The sequence below is a fragment of the Misgurnus anguillicaudatus genome, chromosome 7 (genome assembly GCF_027580225.2).
Source record: "Misgurnus anguillicaudatus chromosome 7, ASM2758022v2, whole genome shotgun sequence".
Lineage (NCBI taxonomy): Eukaryota > Metazoa > Chordata > Actinopteri > Cypriniformes > Cobitidae > Misgurnus > Misgurnus anguillicaudatus.
The window spans coordinates 37,512,775-37,540,055 of record NC_073343.2 but is presented as its reverse complement, the minus strand read 5'-3'; the positions used below and the strand labels follow the sequence as shown (position 1 = coordinate 37,540,055).

The window sequence follows — 27,281 nt, the reverse complement described above, 5'->3', positions numbered from 1 at the left end:
CAACACCTCTAATCCTACTAATTGCGTTTCAATATTCTTCATCTTTTCAGTCAAAAAAGACAAAGGAATAAACTAAAAATGATATATGTTACAGACTGTAGATGGTCTATAAGCTAATTGTAATTACATGTACTTTTGCAGGTGGCAGTCAAATGCATAATTAATGCCATAATTAATGAACACATGAGGAGTTAGTTAGTATTTACTACAGCTCAATAACTTGTTGATTAAACTACTTGTTAAACTGAATCTGACTTCTTCTCCATTGCAGGTCGACAAAGCTGATCCGTGGAAGACAACGCCACTCAGTTGACCGCACAGAACTTAAGAGACTTTGACTTTAATGTATTTTTGTTAGTAACTGTTTACCAAAGATGCTGTTTAATATTGAATCTGATGTTTTTTTATTTATGTTTAACAGATAATTCGTAATTTTTTTATTTATGCATTTGGCAGATGTTTTATCCTTTTTAATTCTGTCATAAACTGAATTTTTGTACATGAGTTTCAATCCTTGCTATTCTTTAGTATTTTAGTATTGTTTTTAGTTTTCCTTGTTTATCTTTTGTTAACAAATTCCAACTTTTTCAATTTTTACAACTGTGTCTTTCTTGTGTTGATAATACAGTTAAAGGTTCTACAAGTTAGCCAGAATCTCACAAAACCCTTGAGATATGGAACATTGCACAGAATCGGTGCCATGTGAATGTTAATCTAACACAGTGCTTCTCAAATAGTGGGGCGGGACCCCTAGGGGGGCTCGAAGCGACACCAGGGGGGGGGCGCGCGAGACCCCGGGGAAAATACTTTTTCAGGAAGTGATTTTTTTGCACCGTCACTTAAAGACATTACACCCCAATCACGCTGATAAGCCGCTTGTGTTTTTTATTATTATTTATTGATTATATTTAATTTAATTTTTCAGTATCAAATTGTCAAAAAATATTATACTTTAAATAAGGATTGATTTTTTTATTTCAGGCAAATTGATGCATTTTAAGTCTTTTCTGTTACAGACTAAAAAACAATGTGCATAAAGTTATTCTTTGTTGTAAGTTGATCCGATATTTCTTTTTTTGTGTTTTCTTTTTGTGTTTTCTCAATGTTAATAAGGATACAATGTTTTGCAGATGTGTAATTTTATAGACAAATTATACTATTTACAGTCGCGGCGGAGAGTTGGGGGGGCGCAAAATGTTTACCTCTTCCTAGGAGGGGCGTGACAGAAAATAATTGAGAAGCACTGATCTAACACCACATTTAAACTGTCATTTAAAACAAACATTAATAAAAACTACTTGGAACACTGAAAAACAGCATTTTATATTCGTCCCTGTTTTCATCTCTGTACTTTACCTTTAAAGCACACAATTATTCAGATATCTTTATTTTTTGTGTGGGTCCATATCCCATATTTGCTTTAAATATCTTTTACCATTCGAAAAGTCATATTATTTTAGATAAAATGGATTTCACGCAGTCCTGTTAGCCAACACGTTTTCCCTTCTGAAAATCTAGGAATATTCTACAAGTCACTTTTTTAAGGGGAAGTGACATTGGTGTGAATTCTGTGGAATGGGTGAATCCTTTAAAATGTATAAATGTCCCAAATGGCACACTGCAGACTTCCTCAGAGTCCACACTTTGATGACATCATGTAACGCAGACTTTAGGGACCACGAGGGCACACTGGAGTCGTATTTTGGGACAGACTCGAGCGTCACGCCGGAAATAGGAAGAGAAGTTGCCCGTCACTGTATACTCCTCCCATCCATCATCGCAAGGACTTCAGGGGTGGTAAAATGCGTGACGCCTGCAGCAGTGCGGGCTTCAGTGAAGACTGCATCAAGTGTGCCAAGAGGGTGCTGATGCATATAGGGGCCCTTTAAGTGATGAAACAAAAAAATGAATACCACAGAGTTAACATCAATAGTTACAGAGAAATAATGGACCGCAAAATGTTAAATATGTCATGCAGACAAGACATTACAACTACAATGAATTGATTTAAGGTTAAGAACATTTGTAAGGTAACTTTCAACAGCTTCAGTTCAGTTCCAAACAATTATATTATGTTGTCTTTGTGCCACTTAGGATTGATTCTAACATGTGGCTGATTTTTTTAGTAGTTTAATATGTGATGAGCACAGAAAATACCCAGACAATCGTGGGCAAACATTAGTTTGGGTAGTTTATCAATTGTCCACCAGAGAGCGCATTAGTCTTTCTAAAATCTTTTATTCTGTTTTTCTATCTCTTTCTCATCTCAAACTTTGAGTTAGCTCACTTTGCTGTGACATTTTTACCTATGAAACAGACCAACTATTTCAAATATGATAGACATACAGTCAGGGGCGCCGTAAAGGGGGGAAAAGTTAGGACGATTCTAAGGGCCCATGAACTTTTGAGGGCCCCAGCCAAGGACTGCGCCGCAAATGCAACCCCCTTGAGCTGAGCCCTCTTAGCTCCGCCCCCGTCTTTACTCTGCGTGTTAGGGCCTTCTTCAATCCACGGTCTCACAGTGCGCGTGAACTTCACAAGAGACCAAGGTGTGTTTATTTACTGCTATTTGCTATGATATCTGCATATGTGCACTTCCTTACTATAAATGCAGTTTACACAATGTGACGCTGGAGCAATACAATGCAGTTTTCTTTCCACTGTAAAGTCTTCACTCGGTTCACCTCAGTTTAAAAATAAACAAGGTGATTTACGTTCCCTGTTTTATGTTATGATTCTAATGCGAAGTCAGCCCTTAAAAGCTGTTTTAATTAACGTAGCCCGTATAAGCTAATTAACAAACTAGAAATGCGATCGGTTACACACGTGTTTTGCAACGCAATATGCCAAAGAAGGATTTTTATGCAGTCGTGAATCGAGTTGATTGTGATCAAACTGAAATGCAACTAAGGCTAAACTAGTCCAGTTATGTATATTAAAGCTTCTGACCTTGCAACAAGTTTAAGAAATCAATGGAAATCTATGTTGTAATCTGCTATAGTTGTCATTCATTTCATTTTAGAGCCCCATTGATTAAAAAAACAGTCTGAATCATTTAATAACAGTATAGCTGTTTTCTCAAATTCACAGTTTTAATGATCTGTCGTTATTTTTGCTTTACTGAAGCTGCTGGTGTGTGAAACTTGTTCTTTACCTTATAAATAATGCTAATAATTATAATACAGGCTTTGGTCAAGCATTTTTGACCCATTTTTGAGGCATAAGGTAACTGTATATAAAAGATGCATTGTTGTTGTTAGCCATTTTTAAATGTTACAATGTCATTGGTGTGTGTAACAGCTCAAGTATGTCACGGAGACTGCATGTGAAAATCAGACTAAAGTCTCAAATCTTATTGTGAAATAAAAAGCATCACAGTTTAATTTCAAGCATTAATTTCACTATGATTTCAATCGCTGACATTACTCAGACAATATTAAAGATATCAAGTTTATATTTTCACAAAATGTTCTTTACATTATGTAGGATGAATTTATGTGGAAAACATTAAATCACAAAGAAATACTTCAGCTGGGGTTTCACAGGCATGGTCACATTAATCTTTAATTTAAGAACGTTGCATTTTCTCTGAATATTCGATTAATGTACTGTATTTTTCAATTAAATTTACAATGGACAATAAATTATCTTAGCTGCAGACATTGTAGGCGTCTATAAATACTGATAACTGTGGTCATAACAATAGCAAAATAAATAGTTAGTCTGTATTATTAAATTACAGACAAAGATTTTGAATAGCTACAGTATGTTGGATTGTATGTTTGGTGCGAAATGGGTATGGTGGGGGCCTGACCCCCTATTCTTTCATAGGGCCCAAAATTGCTAGCGGCGCCCCTGCGTACAGTATTCATGAGATAGCATCTTTAAGGGATAGTTCACACAGAAATGAAAATCTGTAATTTTTCATGTTGATCTAAATCTGTATGAGTTTATTTTTCTGATGAACACAAAAGAAGATATCATGATAAATGATGGTAAGCACACATCTGATTGTAGCCATTGACTTCCATAGTAGGAAAACGAATACAATGGTACCATCAACTGTGTGCTTACAAATCACTTGTTTTTAAACTGCTGTGCTTAAATATATGTACAAATGTTACGTTTTTGTGACCACACGCAAATGCAACTGCAAGAACCGACAGGTGGATGACATCAAAGTCCCGCGATAGCATTTCGGAAGCAGTCTCCTCTTATGATTCCTCGTCAATCGCTCTCAAGGGATTTGGATGTCATCTGCCTTTTGGTTCTTGTGGATCCACATGAAGTTTACCCACGAGTTAAACAAACCCGTTGTACCAGCCACTGGCTATATCAGCATAGCATTAAAAAGCGTGCCGCGGATGATCAGTAATGTGAGAAATCATTTACCCCCAAAATACAGGACCCCTTACGTTAGTCATAGTGTGCAAAGACACGCAATTACCTGTTTGGTTTTCTTAGCCCACGAACTGAAAGGCTTGCCAAACTTCATCATTTCGCTAAGCCAAGTCAATCGTCTTTTACACCTTTATTGATCTTCAAAACATCGGAGCCTTCCTGCATTATAAGTTTGACCATGCTGGCTGAAATAAAGTTTTACCTCAGCTTAACGTGATACAGTCAGAAAACCCGGAGTGGATCCGGTCCGTAGTGATTACAGAACGCTTACAGCGGAGAGAGGAAAGTGATTTGGCTCCACTCCAGGCTTTGATCACATCCCAGAGATGAAAGATCTTTGATTATTTGCCCAGATATGCAGGTGATTTGAACTAATTTCCAGGCATCATAACATTACAAAAGGCAATCGAAAATTTACTACCTCGTCAGATGACGCTTACTACTTTTTACTGGCCTTAATTTGGCCTAATTTAATTTACTACCTTTTACTACCTTTTACAACCCCGCGGAAACCCTGTATTAGGGGCCAGTCACACCAAAAGCGCTTTAAACGCTTGCAAACGCAAGGCGCAACGCACTGTCTTTTTAAAAAAAAGAGCAGTGCGACGCGGCTTTTCATATTGCTAAGCAACCACCGAGTCATCTCTCTTCTCAATCAATAATTGAAGCGTGAGTGCTCTTTTGCTATTAACTGTCATATTAGCAGAAACTTTAAAAAGAGGGCGCTTGCTCTGACCTTGTTTGAGGGTGAGAGGTGCACAAACACACAGGAGAGAGTGAGCGAGTGGAGTCCGGTTCTTCAAAGCAACTGTAAACTTCCCTCACCACAACGTAAGGTCCGCCTCTCCCCTCATTCGATTGGACAATAAAAAAGACGCGAATGACGTCGGGCGCTTCTCCGCTCTCATTCAAAAACTTGTGCGCGGTAGGCGGCAAAAAAACGCAAGGCGCTTGGCGCGCATAAACAGCGCGCACACGCGCCCTGCCCATAGAATATCATTCAAAAAAGGCGCCTGCAACTGCCATAAACGCTTTTGGTGTGACTGGCCCCTTATACTTCATACAATAATAGTTAGATAATCCAATAGTTTTCTTTATTTAATGTACTTATAAAAGACAATGAATTTCAAACTGAAGTTACTGAACCAATCATATTTTTATTAATATAAGTACATATGCATATACATTTATATAATAGACCCTTTTACAGTTGGTAAACATTGTGACGTATTTGTGTGGGCGGGGTTTTAGCTGGAGGCAAAAAGAGCCGCAGAGGCAATGTTGACAAGCTTAAGATAGCACGTTTTAGGAGGAATTTATTAAACATGGATGCAGAAGCAGTTTTGGAAGTGTCCGAATATGTACAGTCACTGCGGGACCCAGGGCCGGCGTCATGGGGGGGCATTCGCGGGCAGTGCCCGCCCAAACAGGTTGTTGTGCCCCCCCTACAAAGTTTTTTATTAATTTAATATATATCAAGAATAATTAAAATAAATTAAACATTGAATGTTTCATGACTTGTAATGTAATCAAATGAGGAAAATATAGTTGATATATGTTTTCTTTAATTAAAACAGACCAGATTCTCTGATTGGATGTATTGCCGCATCTCACCCGTCTTTAGCATATTTGTGACTTGATACTAGCAACATGTTTTTTCGCGGCATTTTATGGATTGTGTAAAATATGGATATTAGAACATTTAGAACGAACCAGCACCGCCTGCTTCATCTGACTTCATGCAAACACAGACTGGCTCAAACTCAGAGATTAGAGGTCGAGGTGGAATTTACAAATCTACAGGACACAGTTTTAAGGAAGTTTAATGTTCGTACACGCCGTCTTCAGCTATTTTAAAGGTAAGTTAGCGTTGTTTTAAATTACGTAAGCTTAAATGTGAAGTGTGGCTGTAGACCATTAACAGCATTACGACGTGATTATGGTAAAGCGGCTTTTTTAAAGCTAGGGCGCGGTGTGCGCTGCGCTATGAAACCCATTCATTTCAATGGCTTGCGGCGCACGAGGACGGTTTGTTGTTGCGTCGAGCAAAGCGCGAGCGCAGCGGAGCTCAGCTTGCGCTCACGCCGCAGTCAAAGTTATGCCGCGGCGCATAGTTTGTGGTCTTTTGCACTTTACACGGGAAATGAGCTGACAGTATGTACCAGTTGTATGTGTGCTTGCTGTGTTTAATGTCTTGTTTTTAACAAGTTATTGTTGCTATTGCGTGCCCCTCCGTTGGAAGCCAAGTGCCCCCCTGTTAGTTATGGTCTGGCGCCGGCTCTGGCGGGACCGTGACAGGTATTTTTGTAAATTAAATCTTGCGATTTTAACCAGGTTTTAGATATTTCCTAGACAACATATGAATTACTTTCAGGTGGTTTGGGTAATTTTGTCTAGGCTTATTGTCTTATGTAACCTATCGCTGGGCTAACTATGATTAGCAATGTGGATTCTTTTAAGAGACTATTCAAACGATGGCATACACATCTATCGCTGTATGTTTGTTTAACATTTAAGCTAAACAATAGCGTGGTTGCCGACTTTTCACCTATAAAACAGAAACTTGCTGATTTGTACTAGATAAGACCAACACAACAGTACATATGCATAGATTATTTTACCTGATATGAAGTGTGCACTGCAAACATGAGCATTATTTATGATCGTCTGTACGCCGTATTGCATTCAACCACAATTGTCTTCTTGATTTCTGTGAAGAAATGTCTGCCGGGATCCGGTAAAACTTTATTTTTGAACCAAAAGTGCTGTTCATTCTAATCCGGCAGCCAAATACACAACAAGATGACATTTTAAAGTCAAAAACTCAAACTTTTAGCGCGCCGGCTATGAGTTCCTACTTATTTTTTGCTTACAGCTAGAGCGGTGACGTAACAGTGACGTGGGCGATTAAGGGGTCTATACTTATAGAAATAGTTTTTTTTTAACACAGTGACTCGCCCTCAACCAATATGACTCCTTCACACGACTGACTGTTACTGCCTGCACTTTCAACTATCTGCTGTAACTTTCACTCTCTTAATCTACTCTATAAAACAAAAAGCTCATATTGTCTTTGTGCATATAGACAAATTAGATAAATTAATAGAAACAATACAACTATAAATTCACACTTGAGCTATAGCCTACCGAGGTTGTGGAGGCTCGACGCCAGCGGAGGTTTTAACTGCGGCCAGCACTCCCATGCCATATCAGTGCATATCTTAATGTGCGCCTACAGCCTATATAAAAAACAAAGATGCTGCAGCCAATGAGCAGCCGGTGAGGGCTGGCTGCAGGATGACTCAAACTCCTCGCGCATGTTTTATCAGACAATAACTACTCAAGATTTTGCATCAGTATAATTTTCAGGGAAATTAGAGCAGGATTCGGGATTAAGATTTTGCTTCAGTATAATTTTCGGGACAATTAGAGCAGAATTCGGGATTCAGGCCAGCAGCTTATATTTCAGGACCGTCCCGAATTTTTCGGGATGTCTGGTCACCCTAGCGTCACGAGTATCAAATGTCGTGTCAATACACGCCCAATTTTTTACATGCAGCACCAGAGTACCAGAAAATAACTTTTAATAGAACTGAAGCTGAAAAATATTGTGAAACAATAGACAAACCTGAAGGAATAAAATCCTCGTCATCATGATTGTCTTCATCATTGTTACGTTCCTCATCTGTGGTTTCTCTTCTCATCTCCATCATGACGTTCCTGCAGACAGTCGATGAGTTTGACTGAACACATCTTGAGTTTGGTCTGCAGGATCTGCTGCTGTTCTCCAGCGTTACAGACAGAATCCAGAGACTCTGTGGAGGTTTGATCCTCCTGTAAGCCCTCATTACTGTCACACACTGTAGTGTCCTGAGTGTCTGTGGGCTTTGACTCAGTATAACCGAGTAAAGTCAGACTGAGCTCGGAGTCCTGTGTGGAAGATTCACAACAAACCACATCCACATCCTTACAACACAACACAACACAACACAACACAACACAACACAACACACACACACACACACACACACACACACACACACAGAGAGAGAGTAAGATTATAAATGATTTGATGTTGTCAAACAGGTAAAAGGATGTTTAAGATGTACAAACCTCTCTAATCAGTTCTTCATCTCCTCTTAACCTCAGCTTTGTCTCCAGTAACGTCACCTTTTTCTTCAGCTGAGAGATTTTTGTGATGAAATCATCAATATCCAGCATGGACAGATCAGTTCCTACTGATTTACAGCACATCACATCCATCTCATCTCTCATCATCAACACTAAACAAAACAGAGACAAGACTCTGTTTACATTCAATAAAACACTCAAGAAAGAAAATCAACAAGTGCTTTAAAATAAAAACACAGCCGTTGATGTTTATGTTAATTGTCATTTGTTTTAACGAATATGCAAGTCATATTACAAATAACATTTAAACCCCGAAATAGACATTAAATTAAAAAATGCCCATGGAAAGGCAAACGTTAATATGAATCGGTATGATAATAATAATAATAAAATTGATCCTTCTAACACAAAACTAAATATATCAACAGATAAATGCAAGAAAAAAGTGATTATATCTAGCATAACTTACCACATCGAGCTTTACTCACGTCACGTCTGTAAAGCAACCGTTACTCGCTCGCGCGCTCGTCACTTCAGCTCCCTCACGTACAGCAACTGTTCATAAATTTCAGCCATGTAAATAACAATATTGTAAGTTAATATATTTCAATAGATTTTCAGCGCGCAAATGACTAATCTTCTGGTAATTTTACGGTTGAACATCTTAACATTTCCATTCATGATGATATTAACAAGTTAAATAAAAAACGTACCTGTAACTCAAGTTAACACAAACTCCCGCCTTCTTTTATATTATTGGCTGGAATTCTGCTCAGCTCTGTAATGTGATTGGCTGAAAATCGCGTTCGTCTTAAAAAACACCCGACTCCTTTCATTTGGTTGGTTAAAATTCTTGCTCGGTTTTGTAATTCGATAGTCTGGAAGTCGTTCGCGGCTTCTGTGAACAGAAACTCCCGCCTTCTTTAATTTTGATAAGTCAACATTTAAGTCTTGTTCGACTCCATACGGCGCCGCAAGAATCGACAGCCGGATGACGGCAAAGTATCGCGAGAGCGAGACGAAATATTATTTCTGGACTCATTCTCGCGGTACTTTGACGTCTTCCGGCTGTCGGTTCTTGCGGCGCCGCATGAAAGTCGAACAAGCCTTTTGACAATGGTGTGCGCTGTTGATCGCTGGCTGCACTGACAGCAAGCTGCCGATCAAACCTAGTGTTTTTGACAAATGGGGAAGTATCTAGCAAACCATTAGCTTATTTCAAGCAGTAACTTAAATCAAAATATCATCAATTATAATTTAAGTAGGAACGAATATACTATGATATTAAGAAGAATGTGACATGCTAAATTCAACGCATCATGCAGATTATTGATGGAGAGCTTCGACAAACTTTGAACTAGACAGAGAAGCAGATCTTGCTTGTGTTTTATTACTCGACATGTGAGTTGTTTTTATTCGTATTCTTACATAAAACCTATGCCATGCCGATCAACAAGATTAGTCTTTATTTAAATGTACACATGTGTATATATTTGTTGAACAAGTGGGAACGTTAATCGTTTTACTATCATTTGATCTGACTAAACAGTAAGCAGTTAATTTTACAATTTAAACGTCACATTAAATATTTGCTGTATTGTATTGCAATATAACATGACGCAACATTCAATAGTGTCATGTCAAAATTGCCTTGTTACTGTTGCAGCTACAGATTAGCTATCATCATTTTAGTACATATGATATAAAAAATCATTTAAAATTGTACTTGTGTTGTTATACTGTAGCTTTTAGTAAACATCTAATTATATTTCAAATGTCAAAATATTTTTTTTAAGTGTGGACCATCAACATCAACTCCTTGCAAAAGACCTGGAAACCTTATCTAGCACAGCTTCGTCCATTGACTCACTATCAGACAGGTAGGCATTACCAAAATTGATTTATATAAGTAATATAAAGGTTGCATAGAGTAACATTGAATAAATTGCTAAAATATGCTTTACAGAGATCAGTGTTTTCAGGAGCCTGGAATAAACACGTTTCTATTGCAGAAAGTGATGCAGCTCTTACACGGCAGGTGCATCTTAGATGTTTTACTATGTTAAGATGTGTTTTATAATTATTTTATTATAAAAGTGAGCAGATTACAGTGTTGCATAACCAACCACAGCCAGTGTTATGCATCCTGCCATTATAAACCAATAAATTTTTTTCTGTAGAGTGTTGTGTAGTTTTTCCCAAGATGAGCTTCCATGATGAGTCCACCATTACTGTGAATGGAGATGCCAGTGATCTTCAGAACTGTGTAAGTGTTGTATTGCAATCTTACAAAACTCTTTTGTTGCTTGTGTCTGTAAAATTATGTGGTTTTTGGGTGGTGTCATAATGTTTGCATGCTGGCTGTCAGTTGTATGTAGGTGCGGGCACCTCGAGATGTCTCGGGAACTAGGTGCCACCTCTCTGGACACTACGCTTGTGGGTGCTGTCATGAATGTGCGCATGCTGGCTGTCAGTTGTTTGTCTGAGAGTTTGCCTGAGCCATGAATGAACAGAAACAATAGAATTCTTGAATTTTGTTTATCTTATATTATTTTTTTGCGGGTAGACTGATCACTGTAAATACTGATGCAGGTTGTGCCCTTAGACATGATAGAAGCTTCCTGTTTTTCAAATATTGTTTAAATAAATTAGAAATATTTTAGCCACGTTACTCAGTCTACCAGCTAAAATAATAAGGTAAACAAAATGAGAAGCAAGAATTCTATTTTTTCTATTAATTCATAGTTCAGGCAAACTCATAATTGGCTCTGCCCTTGTAGTGGTGGTGGCATCTCAAGTAACCGTGGCATCTCGAAATGCCGGGACCTACACAAGACTGGCTGCCAGGGCACACAATAATGACAGCACCCACAAGCTACGTGAATTACACAAATGGCGGCGTATGCCTCAAAGTGCCCGGAATGGTGGCATCTTGTTCCTGAGGCATCTCGAAATGCCCGCACCTACACACAACTGACAGCCAGCATGAAAACATTATGACAGCAGCCACAAGCCGCGTAATTTAACAGCAAACTACACAACAAGGGCACAGAACGAGTGCCAATACCTACAAATGATGACACCAAGCGCACACAATCAGTGTCATTATCTACAAATAACTGAGGCTAACCAGAAGTGCCACCCCTAAATGACACAAAAACTGTCAGCTGCCTCAGAAAGTCACTGGCAGCTCAGGCTGTGACCAGAAGTGCCACTACTAGCTGCCACTGCCACGATTTGAGCTTGGCCCTAGTGGAATATTGTGAACCATGAATAACACAAAATGTTACTATTTTTTATTATTGTCAGTAATACTATTATAATTATATATGTATTATTATTATTACATTTGCAGGATTGATTGCAAAGACCCAGATGATTCAACATGAGGAATAGACAGTGATGACAGCACTTCTGACGAGGACTTTGTCCTGTCTATCTGTCTTTGATTTGTCTGCAAGTATCATGTTGTTTTGGCTTGATAAAAGCAGACATATTATGTAAAACCAGAATTATAAACTGTCAGAATAATAAAATGACTGACTATTGTTGTTTTTTACTTCTAGGCCCACTCATTGTCATTACACCTATTTTAGATCAAATTAAAATGATAGTAATAAACAGCACATGCTAATATTAATTGTCGTAAATGTTTTGTTATAGTTTTATTTAATATATATCCAGAACAGGTGAAGCTGCCCGTCTTCCCCTTGTAGACCTTCCCCGTCTACTTGCTGGTCTTCATCTTGCTGCATGTCCCATCCCTTTGGCTCTTCCTGTCCCTTTTTCCTTTTACTTGTGTCTGCACCTTTAGCTCTTCCCCGTGATGCTTCATGCCAGCTGCTCTGAAAAGGACACCAGATCTCGTCAGCTTTTAACATGGATAAGTCCAGTAAAGAGCTATCAGTGTCTCCCTGCAACATAGTCAAATGTCATCAAAACAAATACAATTGTTTATATACACAGATATCACCTTATAGCTGACATACATAGGTGTATTTACTTGAAAAACAAAGTGTTTTTAATATTACATAACTATTTAGAGTGCATAATCTTGGATAATAATAAAGTTGCAATTCATGATGCTTTATTGTATATATTAAAAATGTTGTTTTCTTGAAGACAAATGTTTTGTAAGTACACTATTGCATTTGATTTTTATTGCTTTATTTACACTATTTAACTTGTCAGGTGAAGTATGGCGTGTTAATAATTACAGTTAACGTTAGTGTTTACTAGGGCTGGGCATAGATTAATCTAAATTAACCTCATACTAAATAAAAGTATTTTTTTGCATAATATATGGGTTTTTGATGTGTGAAAATATTATGTATATTTAAACACACACACACACATACATACATACATACATACATACACACACACATATATATATATATATATATATATATATATATATATATATATATATATATATATATATATATATATATATATATACATTTAAGAATTTTTTTATTTAAACATCGTTTTTTATTTATATATAATTTAGAATATATAAAAAATTATATACACATGTAACTGTTTTTTAAATACATACATGAATGTGTGTGTGTATTTATATATACATAATTACACACAGCACAAACTCATATGTTTTTTATTGTAGATGATATTAGTAAATTCAAAATAATTTTTACTATAAGATAACAAATAAATTAATCCATAAACGCTTCTCATCTTGTTTTGTCATGTATTGTATATAAGAATATGGCGTATTAAAAGGTTTTTGATGGATTATATAGATATGTTAATAAATATCATAACAGTAGAGGGTAGCTGACGTCATCCGCCTGTGAGTTCTTCGTTTATTACATCATCGTTTATTACATCATTCAATTACCTCGTTGCCATGGTGAATGGAATGTTTGACTTCACAAATAGAACGCATATAAAGCCGAACTCTGACAGATTCTGTTCAGATCATTGATTCTCTGAGCGAAAGCGAACGAAATCATTGGCAGCACTTTACGGACTTTACAGTCAGTATACAGTTTGTTCCAAACGATCAAACTAACGTCTTTTTTAAAGCGACCAGTCAATTAACACCTGACAGTCCTTAAAATTGACGGAGGTAGATATGTCTACTTCAAGAGATGAGCTAGTGAAGGTCACCGGTGCACGCAGGTTGAACATCTCTGCAAGTGCAGCTGGCCGAATGAGCTTTTCTCTACCCGGTGCGATTCCGGAAGATGAATGTAGCCCACCATCAGGTTAGTAAATACTGAACTCGTTAACTTTTTGAGCCTTACGGGCCTTTTTTCAATCTGAAGGCTGCAGCCTCCGGAGGCCGCATATGCAGGCCGCATACGTCATCAAGCCGGTTTATTCAAGTTAACTGAGTATTATTGCATTCGCAAGTCATAACCATTTTACGATTAAATAAGAGTAATAGTCAACTTTATAATTGTTAATATTCTGAATTAAGACCCAGCCTACACATGGGACCTCCGGAGGCTGCAGCCTTCGCATTTAAAAACGGCCACTGTCACATAACTGACTGGAAAAGCTGCCAGACAGCGTCGGAAAACAAACGTTACAACACCTGGGGCCTATACCATGAAGCTGGTTTTGTTGGTTAGCCAGCTTTGTTTAGGATTAGTTTGTGCAAATGCTGGGTTTTGGGTACCATGAAAATAGCTTGTACCAACAAGGCCTGAACATTGGCTTGGTTTTGTCAACCTGAAACTAATCCTGTAAACCTGAGTTTGTTTAACCATTTTCATGGTACGGGCCCCAGCTTTCCTTTGCTCCGTTAAATGATTATTAGCACAGATAATGAATGCTATAGCCTACCAGCTTGATTTAAACACGTGCTGTATTGGATATGTAGTGTTATATTAAGTATAGTGTTATTTTGGGTTTTTGAAATTGATTGGTAGCGCTGTGTGATATTCTAGCCCTTTAGAAAGTTCGAGGCAAAGAGTGGTAATTTTCTTAATAGTCAAGAAATGCATTGATTTACAATATTTGTATTTATATTTTAAGATATTGAAGAAAGAGTGTGCATGGAAGTACATTTCTTATGTTTGTTTGTGGTTTTTTTTTCCGATTTGTGGGTTGGGTGTGTACATCAACAAATGCAACCATATATTATTTTAATCACCGTCTTGTTCCCTTAATCATAACACCAGTTTGAAACACGTTTAAAAAAACACCATGTTTGTTCAAATGAACCCCACCAGTAAGAGCTATTTTTTTCTTTGTAAAGGTGTCCACTAGGGGTCACTCTTTTACAATGAGTGAATATAGGTAGGAACCTTCCTTCAAGTGACCGGTGTTGCTGGAGGAAGGTGCACACGGTTTTTGTCCGTTGCACGAGGCTATGCGGTTACCAATGGTTACCAACGTGGTAAATTAAATTAAACAGGGCTCTCAAGTCTCACGCATTCACCGTGAGAAACGCGCATTTCAGTCAGTTCACACGCTCACACTCCACACCTTGTATTTCTCACGCTGAGAAGAGAAGAGACGCAGGCATACGCTGGCAGTTCTAGCGAGTTCGGCTGCTTATGTGCTCAACTTTACGCAGCGCTGCAAGAACTGACAAGCAGATGACATCAGAGTACCGCGAGAATTCTCGGAGGTGGCTGATTTCAAATCACTCTCGCGTTACTCTGATGTCATCCACTTGTCGTTTCTTGCAGCGCCTTATTGATGCATATTACCAGGCAATCAGAAAAAAATTAGAAGTTGTTTCTGGTTAAATTATATTATCCCGCTGCAAGCACGTTCGTTACTAACATGGATTTAAAGGAGTGGAAGTTGGATGAGCAAGATTTGATGAATGCGGTAGATATAATCCATTTTTAAAGCATTTTGATTTTACGATTCCTGGACGAAATCTTTTCCTTTGATCAAGACACTGAGAGCTAATATTGGGGAATAAAACCAAATCCGTGCTAAATAATTATTGATTCAGTCAAAAACTCCAACAGCTTTGCAACCAGAAGCTTTAGTTGCCTGAAACTAATAAAAGTGCTAACTTAGAGGCTTAATTAATGTAAGATGCATTTCATTATTATTGCCCTTTCATCATTAAATGTTCTGAAATACTGTAAGTGTACAATAAGCTCAAGTTAAAAGAGTACAGTTCCATAATCTACTTAAAGTGCTCTATTTTCATGTACTAATTTTGTACTTAATATAGCCTAAATTGTTTTGTTCTTTAGTACATTCATATGAAATATGCTAAAATGTAATTTAAAATGTATTTAGGTACCACTTGTAATACATTTGAACCCATCTTTGTATGAAAGATGAGTACAGGTTTACTTAAATACATTTTTGTAATACAAGATAGTATGTTAAATGCATTTCAGTTCATATTCATGACCTCTCAAAATTACACCGATAAGGACATCTATGTTTTTAAGATTATCTTAAGTACTAAATAATAAATTTTGATGTAGTGTGTGAAAATAGAGCACTTTAAAGGGAAAGTTCACCCAAAAATAAAAATTCTGTCATAATTTTCTCTCAGTCATGTGGTTACAAACCTGTATAAATATCTTTGTTCTGAAGAACATGAAGGAAGATATTTTGAGGAATGTTTGTAACCAAACCTTTAATGAGCCCCATTCACTTCCATAGTAGAAAAAATAATACTATGGAAGTCAATGGGGCTCATTAACAATTTGTTTACAAAACATAATGTGAAATTAAACTGTTAGCAAAAACTTGAGAATTGGGTGGGGCCGAGGGGTCGCTGTCACAAATACCCCCTCCCCTAACCAAACTTTTGGTAAAACTTGAGAGCCCTGAATTAAATGAATACTCTGAGCATTCAAATGGTGAGTGGACATTGAGTAAATGAAAGCCAAGTGTGCCGTGAATAACATAACCTACACCATCCAGCAACCCTCAGCCTGCTTTAGTGCCATAACTGTAGGTCCCACATACAAATTTAAGTGTTTATTTCTAGCTAATATGTATGTGTTGATTGTGTAAAAAACGATTAATCTAACTTCAATATTTTTTTGCCCCGGTTTCCCCGCTTACGCCTTTAATAGACTGTATCTCTAATTACACAATAATCGATGAATCTGAACTAAGAAAACAAAATAACTTTTAAAAGGCTGTTCATGGTTTGTTATGTGTTGCTAACGTTATCATTAGCCTGCACTGCTATCACTCTCTTGCCTAGTATTTTTGTCTTGTTTTCAGTACAAATGTCAAGATTCATTTTCTTGTAGGGCAAAATTACAAATATACGTTTTTAGACAAAAAAAATGTAAGTGAATTTGTACATAAAACAAGCAAGAAAAAATCTGTTTTGAGAATTGTCATTATTTTTTATTAAGTGTTTAAGTAAAAATGTAATTTATTTCAAAAATATGTCTTTCCCCATTGGTAGATTGTTTTGCTTGTTTTAGGCACGAATTCACTTAAATATAAAATGTTTATTATTTTGTCTAAAAACTAGGGATGCACCGAATCCAGATTTTTTGGGTTCGGCCGAATACTGAATCCACTGTTTAAGATTCGTCCGAAACCGAATAACGAATCCTACTCGCATCCTTATTCCATTAACACAGTAAAACACATTAATGAAGTAAACAACGTCCACAGCAGTGTATTTTTCATTTTATTTAATTTTAACTGTACATTATGCCAGGATGACAAGTTGGAAAAACTATTTTGACAATTACCATAAGCCTATGCATAATGAAAGCGATGCGTTGCGACACGCTCGTTTTTCCAATAAGCAAGCAGCTCCGCGCTGAAAACCATATTCAACTTTGAGTGAGAAGCTCCGCTCGTCAATGTCAGTTTTCACACGGCCATCCAATTACAGTGGAGGAGGGGCGGGACATTACCACAGCAACCAACCGGCCCACAGCTGAAGCATCACAGCTACCAAGCGCTCGGCTGAAAAACAGCTGGCATTTGGCATCCTCAAGGCTTTTTCAGCCGTGTTTAAAAGTTTTGGTGTGTCCAGCCCCTTAGGCTCACCGAAAGAAAAAGCTCATCTCCACGTCAGCACCTGATGTGTGTAATCAACGGCCACGTGACGAAGACCAGCATAGCGCAAACCTAGGGTTCGGTTCGGTGGAAAAAAAATCGAGGATTCGGCCGAACCCCGTCAAAAAGCCCAGTATTCGGCCGAATCCGGATCCTGGATTCGGTGCATCCCTACTAAAAACTAGATTTGTTTTTCTAATTAAGAAAATGCTTCTTAATTTATAAAGTTTTAAACATTTGTACTGAAAACGAGACACAAATAGTAAGTAAGCAAGTCATTTTTTGCCTTGCCATGATACGCATCACGCTACAAGAGAAAGCTCAAGGCTCAAAGGGTTCAAATAGATCATAATGTCAAAATACCTCACTAACTGTTTATAATGTGTTGTTTATGTCTTATCTTTCCAGTTGTAAGACAGAATACCATCTTGTCTGATTCAGCTGGTGGGCACGTGACTGGCAGCAGTGCAAGTTGTGTTCAACAGAGGTTGAACATCGCTGCACCTGCAGCCAGTTACACAAGATTTACTCTTCCTGGGGCTATAGAGGAGGAAGAGGAGGAGGAGGATGAGTGCAGCCCAGAAGGTCAGTCACACCATTATTGACACCTCAAATATAATTAATATCAGGGGGAGTAAATTATGAGATTTTTGTGTACACACAGTATAACATTCACATTTCTACAGCCTGTATTGGGTGATTTAGTTGATGATGATTTAAAAGAATAACGTTTAAATTAACTATATGGACTTACACATGACTTTGTTTGAATGTTTATTTAAATTTTTTTATCCTCTCGGATGGTAAAATGGATAAAAACGTCATAGGCCAATCTGCCATCTGACGGCATGCAAAATAATATAAAAATATATAAATTTTTAATGATAAAAATAATATTTATTTTTTGTCTATTTCCCATCTATACATTAATGCTGTGTTTTGGGCGATATGAAGTACTTTTGTACCCATTTAGCACTAAATTCCTCAACTACACCATTAGCTTGCCTGTAAAATATGAATTTTTAATGAAAAATCCACATAAATTATTATCTAAATTTGATTTAAATTATTTCTAGATATTGATCTAGATGTTATGTGCTGAATTTGGCCATCTGCTGTTTAGAAAAAACATACAAGATTTACAGATTAGGAAATAAATCATTTTGACCAGCAGATGCCCGTAGAGACCCATTCATTTCACTGGATGAGGACAATTTTTGACAGATTTTTTGCTTTAAAGTGGTTGTGGAAATTTAATTTTACCAACTTATTTATATCAGCTCAAGTACATTTCAAAACATATTTTTTCAAAATACCACATCAACTGTTTCTATAGAGTAAACTGTGTTAGAGAAGTTTATCATGTGTATGTCTTTATGTCCACACAGCTCATAGATTCATGGCCGGCAGCGGAGAACGAGACGCTCAACGGAGGTTGTCTGTCTCCTCATCTGCAGCTGATCAAGAGTCTATTGTGTCTTCTGAGGATTCACAACACAACACAACACTCAAAATGGGTATGAGCTTCAAATATAATGCAACGGAAATAAATATATTAACTTAGCTCTGCGAAATTTAAAAGACCACTACAATTTGCTTTTATTTTGCCTTTATCATTTGAAGAGTTTCGTTGCAAAACGAGATAACTCAGTTTTTTAAGAAAGTTTTTCTTAGTTTTTCAGAAATCTCGTTTTTTGGTTGTGCATTTCAATTAATTTCAATTCAACTGCAGTTGGTTTGTTTTGATTTAAACTTTCATAACTTAAAAAATACAGCTCCATAAAACAAAATAATAGCATGATAACATAATAATAAACATGTTTTGACAAAAATGTTAAAGCCGGAGTAATCTCGTTTTGCAAAGAAACTCTTCATTTCTTGTATGGTCATTCCAGTGTTTGTTGAAAAAAGCAAACCTCAGTCACCCAACAGTAATAAAATATGTAAAAATATATGCAAGTTAAAAAGTACAGAATGAAAACGTTTTGCTCATGCGGAGCGAGAAAAAGCTGTTAATAAAACGGACTTTCTGTAGTAACGTAGAGGACGTGCTGAAATAGTCGATTTGGCAGATGATCATCATGTTTATAATGTTTGACGCAGATGTTGTTGATCTAAATGCCCTAATATTACTTACATTTGTGCTTGTCAATTTACTGATATTTGCGACATTTAATGCCTGAAATAATGTCTTTAAATTGTGTTGTTTGTTATGGAAAGGAGATGTTGTTCCTGTGTTTTTTAAACGTCTGCGTTGTTACCGAATCACCTTTAGAAGTGTCCATTCCCATCTGTGCAGTTTTGAATTCGCGCTCATGCTAAGTAGTCCTGTTTAGTAAATCTGGTCCTATGTTTTGAATTTTTGTGTTTATGGATTTTGCCAATAACTAAGGTGGGCAGTAACTGCCGATAACTGATAAAAAAATGTTAAGTGAATTCAAACACAACACAAAGTTTTGTTAAACTTTATTGCAAAATTAGAATACAGAATTGTCAAAATAATTTGTACTTTAAAGTAAAAAAAATACAAAATTCATAGATATCATTATCTGTATAACACAGTTATAATTTGCCTGTATACATCTGTTCCAAAATGTGTTGTAAAAATGTTACATGGTTTAATGAAAAATCAATAAAAATTGTTAAACAAAAAAAAATAAAAAAATATCTATATTTATTTATTTATTAACTATCAACAAATCTTAAAGCCAATTAAAATAACTTTATAAATGACTTTATAAATGCATAAAGAAACTGCGCATCTGTGCAGCTCGCATTGTATAAAAAAGACGCTGCCTAACCCTTTCACCAAAAATCGATTTCACTGTCGAGTCCTGTGAGCACATTTATCTTATAAAATCAATTATGATAAAAATGAGCTGAAATCAGACCTTAACTGTTTGTACTTTTCTCTTGGCTGCATGAAGGCTAAATGTCATTATCTAATCGGACGATTTAAAAACGCAGCAACAATCAAGACATGTACACATTGTTTCATAATTGTGTGTTGTTGTTTTTTTACATTTTTGCAGATGAACGATAGTTATTGTTATCGGTTATTGTTATGTTTTGTTTAAATATGTATTAAAATACGGTGGTGTGAGCGGCTGGGATTTTTTAGTATAAATACAGATTTCTGTATTTTATGACCTTGTTGGGATGACTTGTCTAAATCAAGTAAAGCCAATGGGTTTTATTTTTGTGAAGGGGGTATGCGTGATGTATTTTTTGTAGAGGTATGTGCTGTTTGTAGATGCGAGCCTCACCGTCATCAACATGTATCCGACCGGCAGGTGACAGTACCACGAGAGTGATTTGAGAAATTATAAGGAATCTGCTTTCGAATCGCTCATCAGTCGAGTCATCCTTCTAGTATACTACACAAAACGCTGTAAAACCTTATTACTGACGCATCAGAATTCTACATTGATATCAATAAAACATATACACTGCAAAAAATGACTTTCTTACTTAGTATTTTTGTCTTGTTTTCAGTAGAAATATAACTCAAGATGTATTTCCTTGATGAGCAAAATGACCCAAGAAAATAAGTCTAGTTTTTAGACCAAAAATATCAAATTTAAGTGATTTTGTGCATAAAACAAGGGAAAAAAAATCTGCCAATGGGGTAAGCAATTTTTTCTTTAAATTTTCTTGAATTTAGTGTTTAAAAAAATGTTCAAGATTTTTTTGCTTACCCACATTGCCAGATTTTTTTGCTTGATTTATGCACAAAATCACTTAAATTTGATATTTTTGGTCTAAAAACTAGACTTATTTTCTTGGGTTGTTTGGTCATCAAGAAAAAGCATCTTAATTTAAGAATTTTTTGATATTTTTACTGAATACAAGACAAAAATACTAAGAATTTTTTTTCTTGAAAATAATTTTTTTGCAGTGTTTTTTCTGATTTAGAATTTGCATGAGTTTTATAAGCCCTGCAAATGTTAACAGTTAAGCGATTTAAGACTATTTGAGTGCCAAAAATGCTAAAGTGAGCTGTTTTCTAAGTTTGTAGACTAGTCCGCGTGCGAGAAGGAATCCAAGCGTGTTAAAGTTCTCTCACGCCAAGTGAAACCCACAAACTCTCATGCGAGGAAAAGCATGCAATGTCCATGTTAATGTGAAATGATGATGATGATGATGATAACTATCGCCAACTACCATCATGAAAGCCTGCTATTAGCGATATGTCTGACGACACGATACTATCGGCACAACCGTGGTGTAGACGGGCGCACACAGTCAAAGGGACAGAAACTCTAAAGCCACTTAATGATCATGAAAATCAAATGAGTTTTAGTGGCTTGAAATGCAGGAAAAATATATTTGTGTTAACTCTTTCCCTGCTATTGACAAGTTATCTCGTCAATTAAGAGAAAACACTTCCCTGCCAATGACAAATTCATATTTCTGCTATTATCCACTGGGTGGCGCTCTTACACATCTTATAAAACACTAAAGCATTCACTCAGTTCAGAAGTCCTTTACAAAATCACAATTAAAACAAAAAAATTCAAAATTTGGTATTTTTGACGAAACCTACCCATATTTGAGAGGTGATAAAAAAGAACAAATGAAGATAGGATGAATTTTTTTTTGGAAGCATAGGGTCTGTTCCTTCCTTTGATATATTGTATGTTTATATATTTAAAGAAGAATATTTTCTGGAAGGAACTTTACACTGGCAGGTATCTGATAAGTGTTATATGATGATCTGTTTTTTCTCTTTTCTATCGTTTAGAACAAAAAACAAAATCACAAAAAAAGAAGGAGAAGAAGAGAAAGAGAAAGAGAAAGGGGAAGAAAGCGGCTATCCGTTCTTTTCTCCAAAATACATGGCGAACTATAAAGCAAGCCTTCTGTGTTTGCCAAAATGAGGACGACTTGGATCCATCTGATCCAACTGATCCTCCGCCAGGCCCATCCGGCCTGAAGCCAAAGGCTCGGAGTGATCATGCCGATCTACTCAAGCCAACGGGCTGCCATAAACCAGGCTGTTGCCACCCTGGTTTATTAAATACCTTGGAGGAAACCAACCTCCAGGAAGCGGCTGATCCCAACAATGGTCCATTCGACCGGGAACGAGATGCCCAACCGGATCAGTTTGATAGTCAGTCATGCCTTTCTGGCCTGCAGAGGGCCCGTTACAATAATCGGCAGGATAGTCACTTCGGACTCGAGCCGGCGGGCTATGAAGGGCCAGACTATTGCCAGTCTGGTCCAAGTACCTTGGAAACAACCGAGTTCCAAGAAGCGGCTGATCCCAAAAACGGTCCATTCGACCGGGAACGAGATGCCCAACCGGATCAGTTTGATAGTCAGTCATGCCTTTCTGGCCTGCAGAGGGCCCGTTACGCTAATCGGCAGGATAGTCCCTTCGGACTCGAGCCGGCGGGCTATGAAGGGCCAGACTATTGCCAGTCTGGTCCAAGTACCTTGGAGACACCCGAGTCCCAAGAAGCAGCTGATCTTGAACATGGTCCGTTCGACCAGGAGCCAGGTGCTCCGAATGATCATGCTGATCCTCAGCCAGGTCCATCTGGCCTGGACTTGAGTGATGAGGAAGATTTTCTGTTTGCTGGTGAGTATACTGTTATTATGTCCTGGATTTGAAAAGTATCAGTATCATTATGAAAGTATCAGCATAGGATGTAGTTTTTATAAAGGATATTTTATATACAGTAGTTCTCAACAAGGGTTAAAAAGTTTTATGATGAATTTATTCATTACATATTATACAGTTTTTTTGACACAGTAAAACTATAACATCATAGTCCTGTTAAGAGAATGAATTATACATGAAAATCTTCTGACGTAAACAAATTTCATCATTGTTCATTATAGCTTTTTCTGTAAGGAATAATTGACGACAGGCCATTGAATTATTTGACAATAATGCACACCCAAGGTGCAATGTGGCACGACGCGAAGTGGAGTGTGCATTATTTTCAAATAATTCAAAGGACCGGAGTCAATTATTCCTCTTATACCACGATTACCATAAGCATTGCTCTGGTGCCTATTTTAAGACATTTGACAAGTTAGGTGTGCGGTTATCAGAAATGAATGCATACCCACGGAACATTTCTCAGCCAATCAAAATACAGCATTCAACAGACCCATGGTATAATAAATTATAATTACCCGGGTAATATTTGAGGAGCTAAGATGCAAAAGCGCCTAAACACCACCTCCATCAATGATATTAGTTGAATGATTTGCCACATATTATATGTACCGCAAAAATGATTTTCAAGAAAAAAAAAATCCTCGTATTCTCGTCCTGCTTTCAGTAAAGACAGCTAAAAATTCCTGCATCAAGATGCCCTTTCTTGATGAGCAAAACGACCCAAGAAAACAAGTCCAGTCTTTAGACCAAAAGTATCAAAAACTAGACTTATTTTCTTGGGTTGTTTTGCTCATCAAGAAAAGCATCTTAATTTAAGAACTTTTAGATATTTTTACTAAAAACAAGACAAAAATACTAAAAATTTTTTTCTTGGAATTCCATTTTTGCAGTCTGTTCATCCAATACTTTCACATCAAATCCACTTAATTTCGACCCGTTCAGAGTACAGTTTTTTTTTCCAGAATTCATTATCAAGAAAACATATCAGACACATTTAGAAATAATTTAGTAATAATAAGATTAATAATCTGTATAAAGTCATGTTTGATTACATTGTGATTAATTAAACATTGAAACACAAACATCATATAGTGTCATTATTGTTGTAGTCGTTAATGTTTATGAAACATTAAATATTTTGCATTTCCTTTAAAAAGATTTTAGCAGTCAAGGAGAATCTGATGAAGATGAAGATCTCGCAGTAGCAGCACCTTATCCTGTTGACCCTGCTAATGGCATACAAGTTGAACCATTTGGATCAAGACCAACTCCTAATTGTGGGTCTACCAGCTATCTATATATTATTCTGTCTTGTTTTATTATGCATCTACCGTTTCCATATTCTTTGTTTATCTTTTCAGTCAAAAAAGACAAAAGAAAAAAAATGAAGCATCTTCTATGTTAACAGATTGGTTTTGCATGTTTTTTAGGGTCTTTCACTTCTCGATATGAAGTGGTGCCAAACTGGTTGCTTGGATCAGGGAGAACAGGAAGGATTTTTGCTGCGATTCGTTTATCTGATGGCGAACGGGTAACATTTATTATCTATTTATCAAACTATTTGTCCTCTTGTAAACCAGTGTTAAGAGAAATTACAGACCGTACTAAATTAACTTTTGCAGGTGGCGGTCAAATGTGTATCAAAAGATAAATATAACAGCCGAAGATCGGTAAGTGGGCAGAATATATATTTAGTTGTTTTGGTGTTCACTAGTTTAATTATGACAGTGTAATAACAATGTAACTTTTTTATCTCTAGCCTGGCTTTCGCACACCCGTGCCACAAGAAGTTGCAATGATGTCGGAACTGCAACGACACCCTCCCCTGTGCTCTCGCGTGATACGTATGCACGAGTGGTTTGAATTTCCAGATGGATACATCGTCGTTTATGAAATGTTGTCACATCCCTGGATGAGGCTGGACAAATTCTTCGAAAAACACCACGACTGGATCAGCGAGAGAATGATTAGAAACTTATTTCGTCAGTTGGTGTTAGCCGTCACATATTGTTGGGAGCACAGGGTGTACCGTTTATTTTCTTACGAAGAAAATATAATGGTTAACATCAAGACCATGAAGCTTAAGCTTTGTGGCTTTGGTGGAGGGCGTTTGGCTCCCGTTAGTTCCTGTGAACCGCATCTGATTGGTAAGTGACCTTTTTGAGTTTCCTAGAAATAAATCCTAAAGTCATAACGCAGAATTGTAATGCAGCCTTGGAATTCGGTGGACCGAATGCCTTTCACTTCAATGTTTTTGATCTGATGACTGTAAATGAAATGTTTGGCTAAACAGATCCAGAGCCTGACAGCAGACCGGAAAAGCTGCTGACTCCTCTCATGGCATTGAGAAGTGTTTTGAACTTCATGATTAACTACAACCAGACCCATACCGATGAGAAACTCGCTGTTTCTGACGGTAAGTGAAAAGCACTATTTTATTTAATAAATATCATTTCGTGTACAGAGGCTTAGATTTTAGCCAAATTCATCTTTCTTAAATTGACAGACGATGATTAAAATCTAGATGATGTATTACAGCAAAACATATGGGACTGCCTCTGTGTGCTCACTAAGTTGCCTAATCTATTTCATGTCTTTCCAAAACAGAATGCCGTGAGCTCTGCCATCATTTAGCGGTTTACCGTTTCCATGACGCATTTGACGGAATCCTAAGACATCCATGGATGGCACAAGATGAATGGTCCTACACAGGCAGGCCAGTCACAAGATTTTCTTTGTGAAGAAAAACACTGATGCTTAAGACGCACCAGTCCCCGTGCCATCCGAAATCAAGCCTGATGCTTAGGATTCCAACCTGCCACGGAAACACCCGCAATGGGCCTTAAGCCCTGACGGTAAGGCCACTTTCAGTTTTGCATTAAATGTTATTTTGTAATCCTCTGAAAATGCCTTTGAAGACTAAGTGAAGCTGAAAGACTTTTTTTATAAGGATCAGTTCCAACACCTCGAATCCTACTAAGTGCGTTTCAATATTCTTCATCTTTTCAGTCAAAAAAGACAAAGGAATAAACTAAAAATCATATATGTTACAGACTGTAGATGGTCTATAAGCTAATTGTAATTACATGTACTTTTGCAGGTGGCAGTCAAATGCGTTTTAAAGAACTAGACGCAAAAAAGCGGTAAGTGGCCATAATTAATGAACGCATGAAGAGTTTTAGTATTTACTAGTGTAATTATAACAGCTTAATAACTTGTTGATTAAACTACTTGTTAAACTGAATCTGACTTCTTCTCCATTGCAGGTCGACAAAGCTGATCCGTGGAAGACAACGCCACTCAGTTGACCGCACAGAACTTAAGAGACTTTGACTTTAATGTATTTTTGTTAGTAATTGTTTACCATAGATGCTGTTTAATATTGAATCTGATGTTTTTTATTTATGTTTAACAGATAATTCTTAATTTTTTTATTTATGCATTTGGCAGATGTTTTATCCTTTTTAATTCTGTCATAAATTGAATTTTTGTACTTGAGTTTCAATCCTTGCTATTCTTTAGTATTTTAGTATTGTTTTTAGTTTTCCTTGTTTATCTTTTGTTAACAAATTCCAACTTTTTCAATTTTTACAACTGTGTCTTTCTTGTGTTGATAATACAGTTAAAGGTTCTACAAGTTAGCCAGAATCTCACAAAACCCTTGAGATATGGAACATTGCACAGAATCGGTGCCATGTGAATGTTAATCTAACACACTGCTTCTCAAATAGTGGGGCGGGACCCCCAGGGGGGCTCGAAGCGACACCAAGGGGGGGCGCGCAAGACCCCGGGGAAAATACTTTTTCAGGAAGTGATTTTTTTTGCACCGTCACTTAAAGACATTACACCCCAATCATGCTGATAAGCCGCTTGTGTTTTTTATTATTATTTATTGATTATATTTAATTTAATTTTTCAGTATCAAATTGTCAAAAAATATAATACTTTAAATAAGGATTGATTTTTTTATTTCAGGCAAATTGATGCATTTTAAGTCTTTTCTGTTACAGACTAAAAAACAATGTTAATAAAGTTATTCTTATTTGTAAGTTGATCCGATATTTCTTTTTTTGTGTTTTCTTTTTGTGTTTTCTCAATGTTAATAAGGATACAATGTTTTGCAGATGTGTAA

The 27,281-nt window shown here is 36.9% G+C and overlaps 2 protein-coding genes and 1 long non-coding RNA gene across 6 annotated transcripts in view; 2 read left to right on the top strand and 1 right to left on the bottom strand.

Moving 5' to 3' along the window:
* LOC129417049 (uncharacterized) overlaps positions 1 to 9,241 on the bottom strand; it is a 74,270-nt gene extending 65,029 nt beyond the window's left edge. The window contains exons 1-4 of one of the 3 annotated variants that reach the window (XM_073869884.1): positions 9,002 to 9,241; positions 8,515 to 8,684; positions 8,030 to 8,367; positions 1,371 to 1,883 (exon numbers count right to left, since the gene is read on the bottom strand). In XM_073869884.1, coding sequence (XP_073725985.1) covers positions 8,083 to 8,367; positions 8,515 to 8,679 — 450 coding nt within the window. In that variant the 5' untranslated portion in view covers positions 8,680 to 8,684; positions 9,002 to 9,241 and the 3' untranslated portion in view covers positions 1,371 to 1,883; positions 8,030 to 8,082. Of the gene's footprint in view, positions 1 to 1,370; positions 1,884 to 8,029; positions 8,368 to 8,514; positions 8,685 to 9,001 lie in introns of those variants that run through there. The other 2 variants (XM_073869883.1, XM_073869885.1) reach the window with 2 other exon arrangements.
* Positions 9,242 to 9,618: 377 nt separating this feature from the next.
* On the top strand, positions 9,619 to 12,876 carry LOC141365199 (uncharacterized). Of its 2 annotated transcripts, none has more exons than XR_012370378.1 (5): positions 9,619 to 9,933; positions 10,329 to 10,412; positions 10,499 to 10,570; positions 10,725 to 10,798; positions 11,888 to 12,876. It is a non-coding gene; the product is annotated as an uncharacterized lncRNA (long non-coding RNA). The 2 variants fall into 2 exon arrangements; XR_012370377.1 differs by having other exon boundaries at positions 10,713 to 10,798.
* A 114-nt stretch (positions 12,877 to 12,990) lies between these two features.
* Positions 12,991 to 26,643, top strand: LOC141365390 (uncharacterized). Its single transcript, XM_073869873.1, has 12 exons — positions 12,991 to 13,766; positions 17,926 to 18,102; positions 18,906 to 19,034; positions 22,262 to 23,101; positions 24,307 to 24,426; positions 24,580 to 24,680; positions 24,772 to 24,819; positions 24,909 to 25,296; positions 25,443 to 25,565; positions 25,757 to 26,004; positions 26,250 to 26,292; positions 26,416 to 26,643. The coding sequence occupies exons 1-10, from the start codon at positions 13,634 to 13,636 to the stop codon at positions 25,888 to 25,890; spliced, it is 2,193 nt and encodes a 730-aa protein (XP_073725974.1). The 5' UTR covers positions 12,991 to 13,633; the 3' UTR covers positions 25,891 to 26,004; positions 26,250 to 26,292; positions 26,416 to 26,643.
* The last annotated feature ends 638 nt before the right edge of the window (positions 26,644 to 27,281 follow it).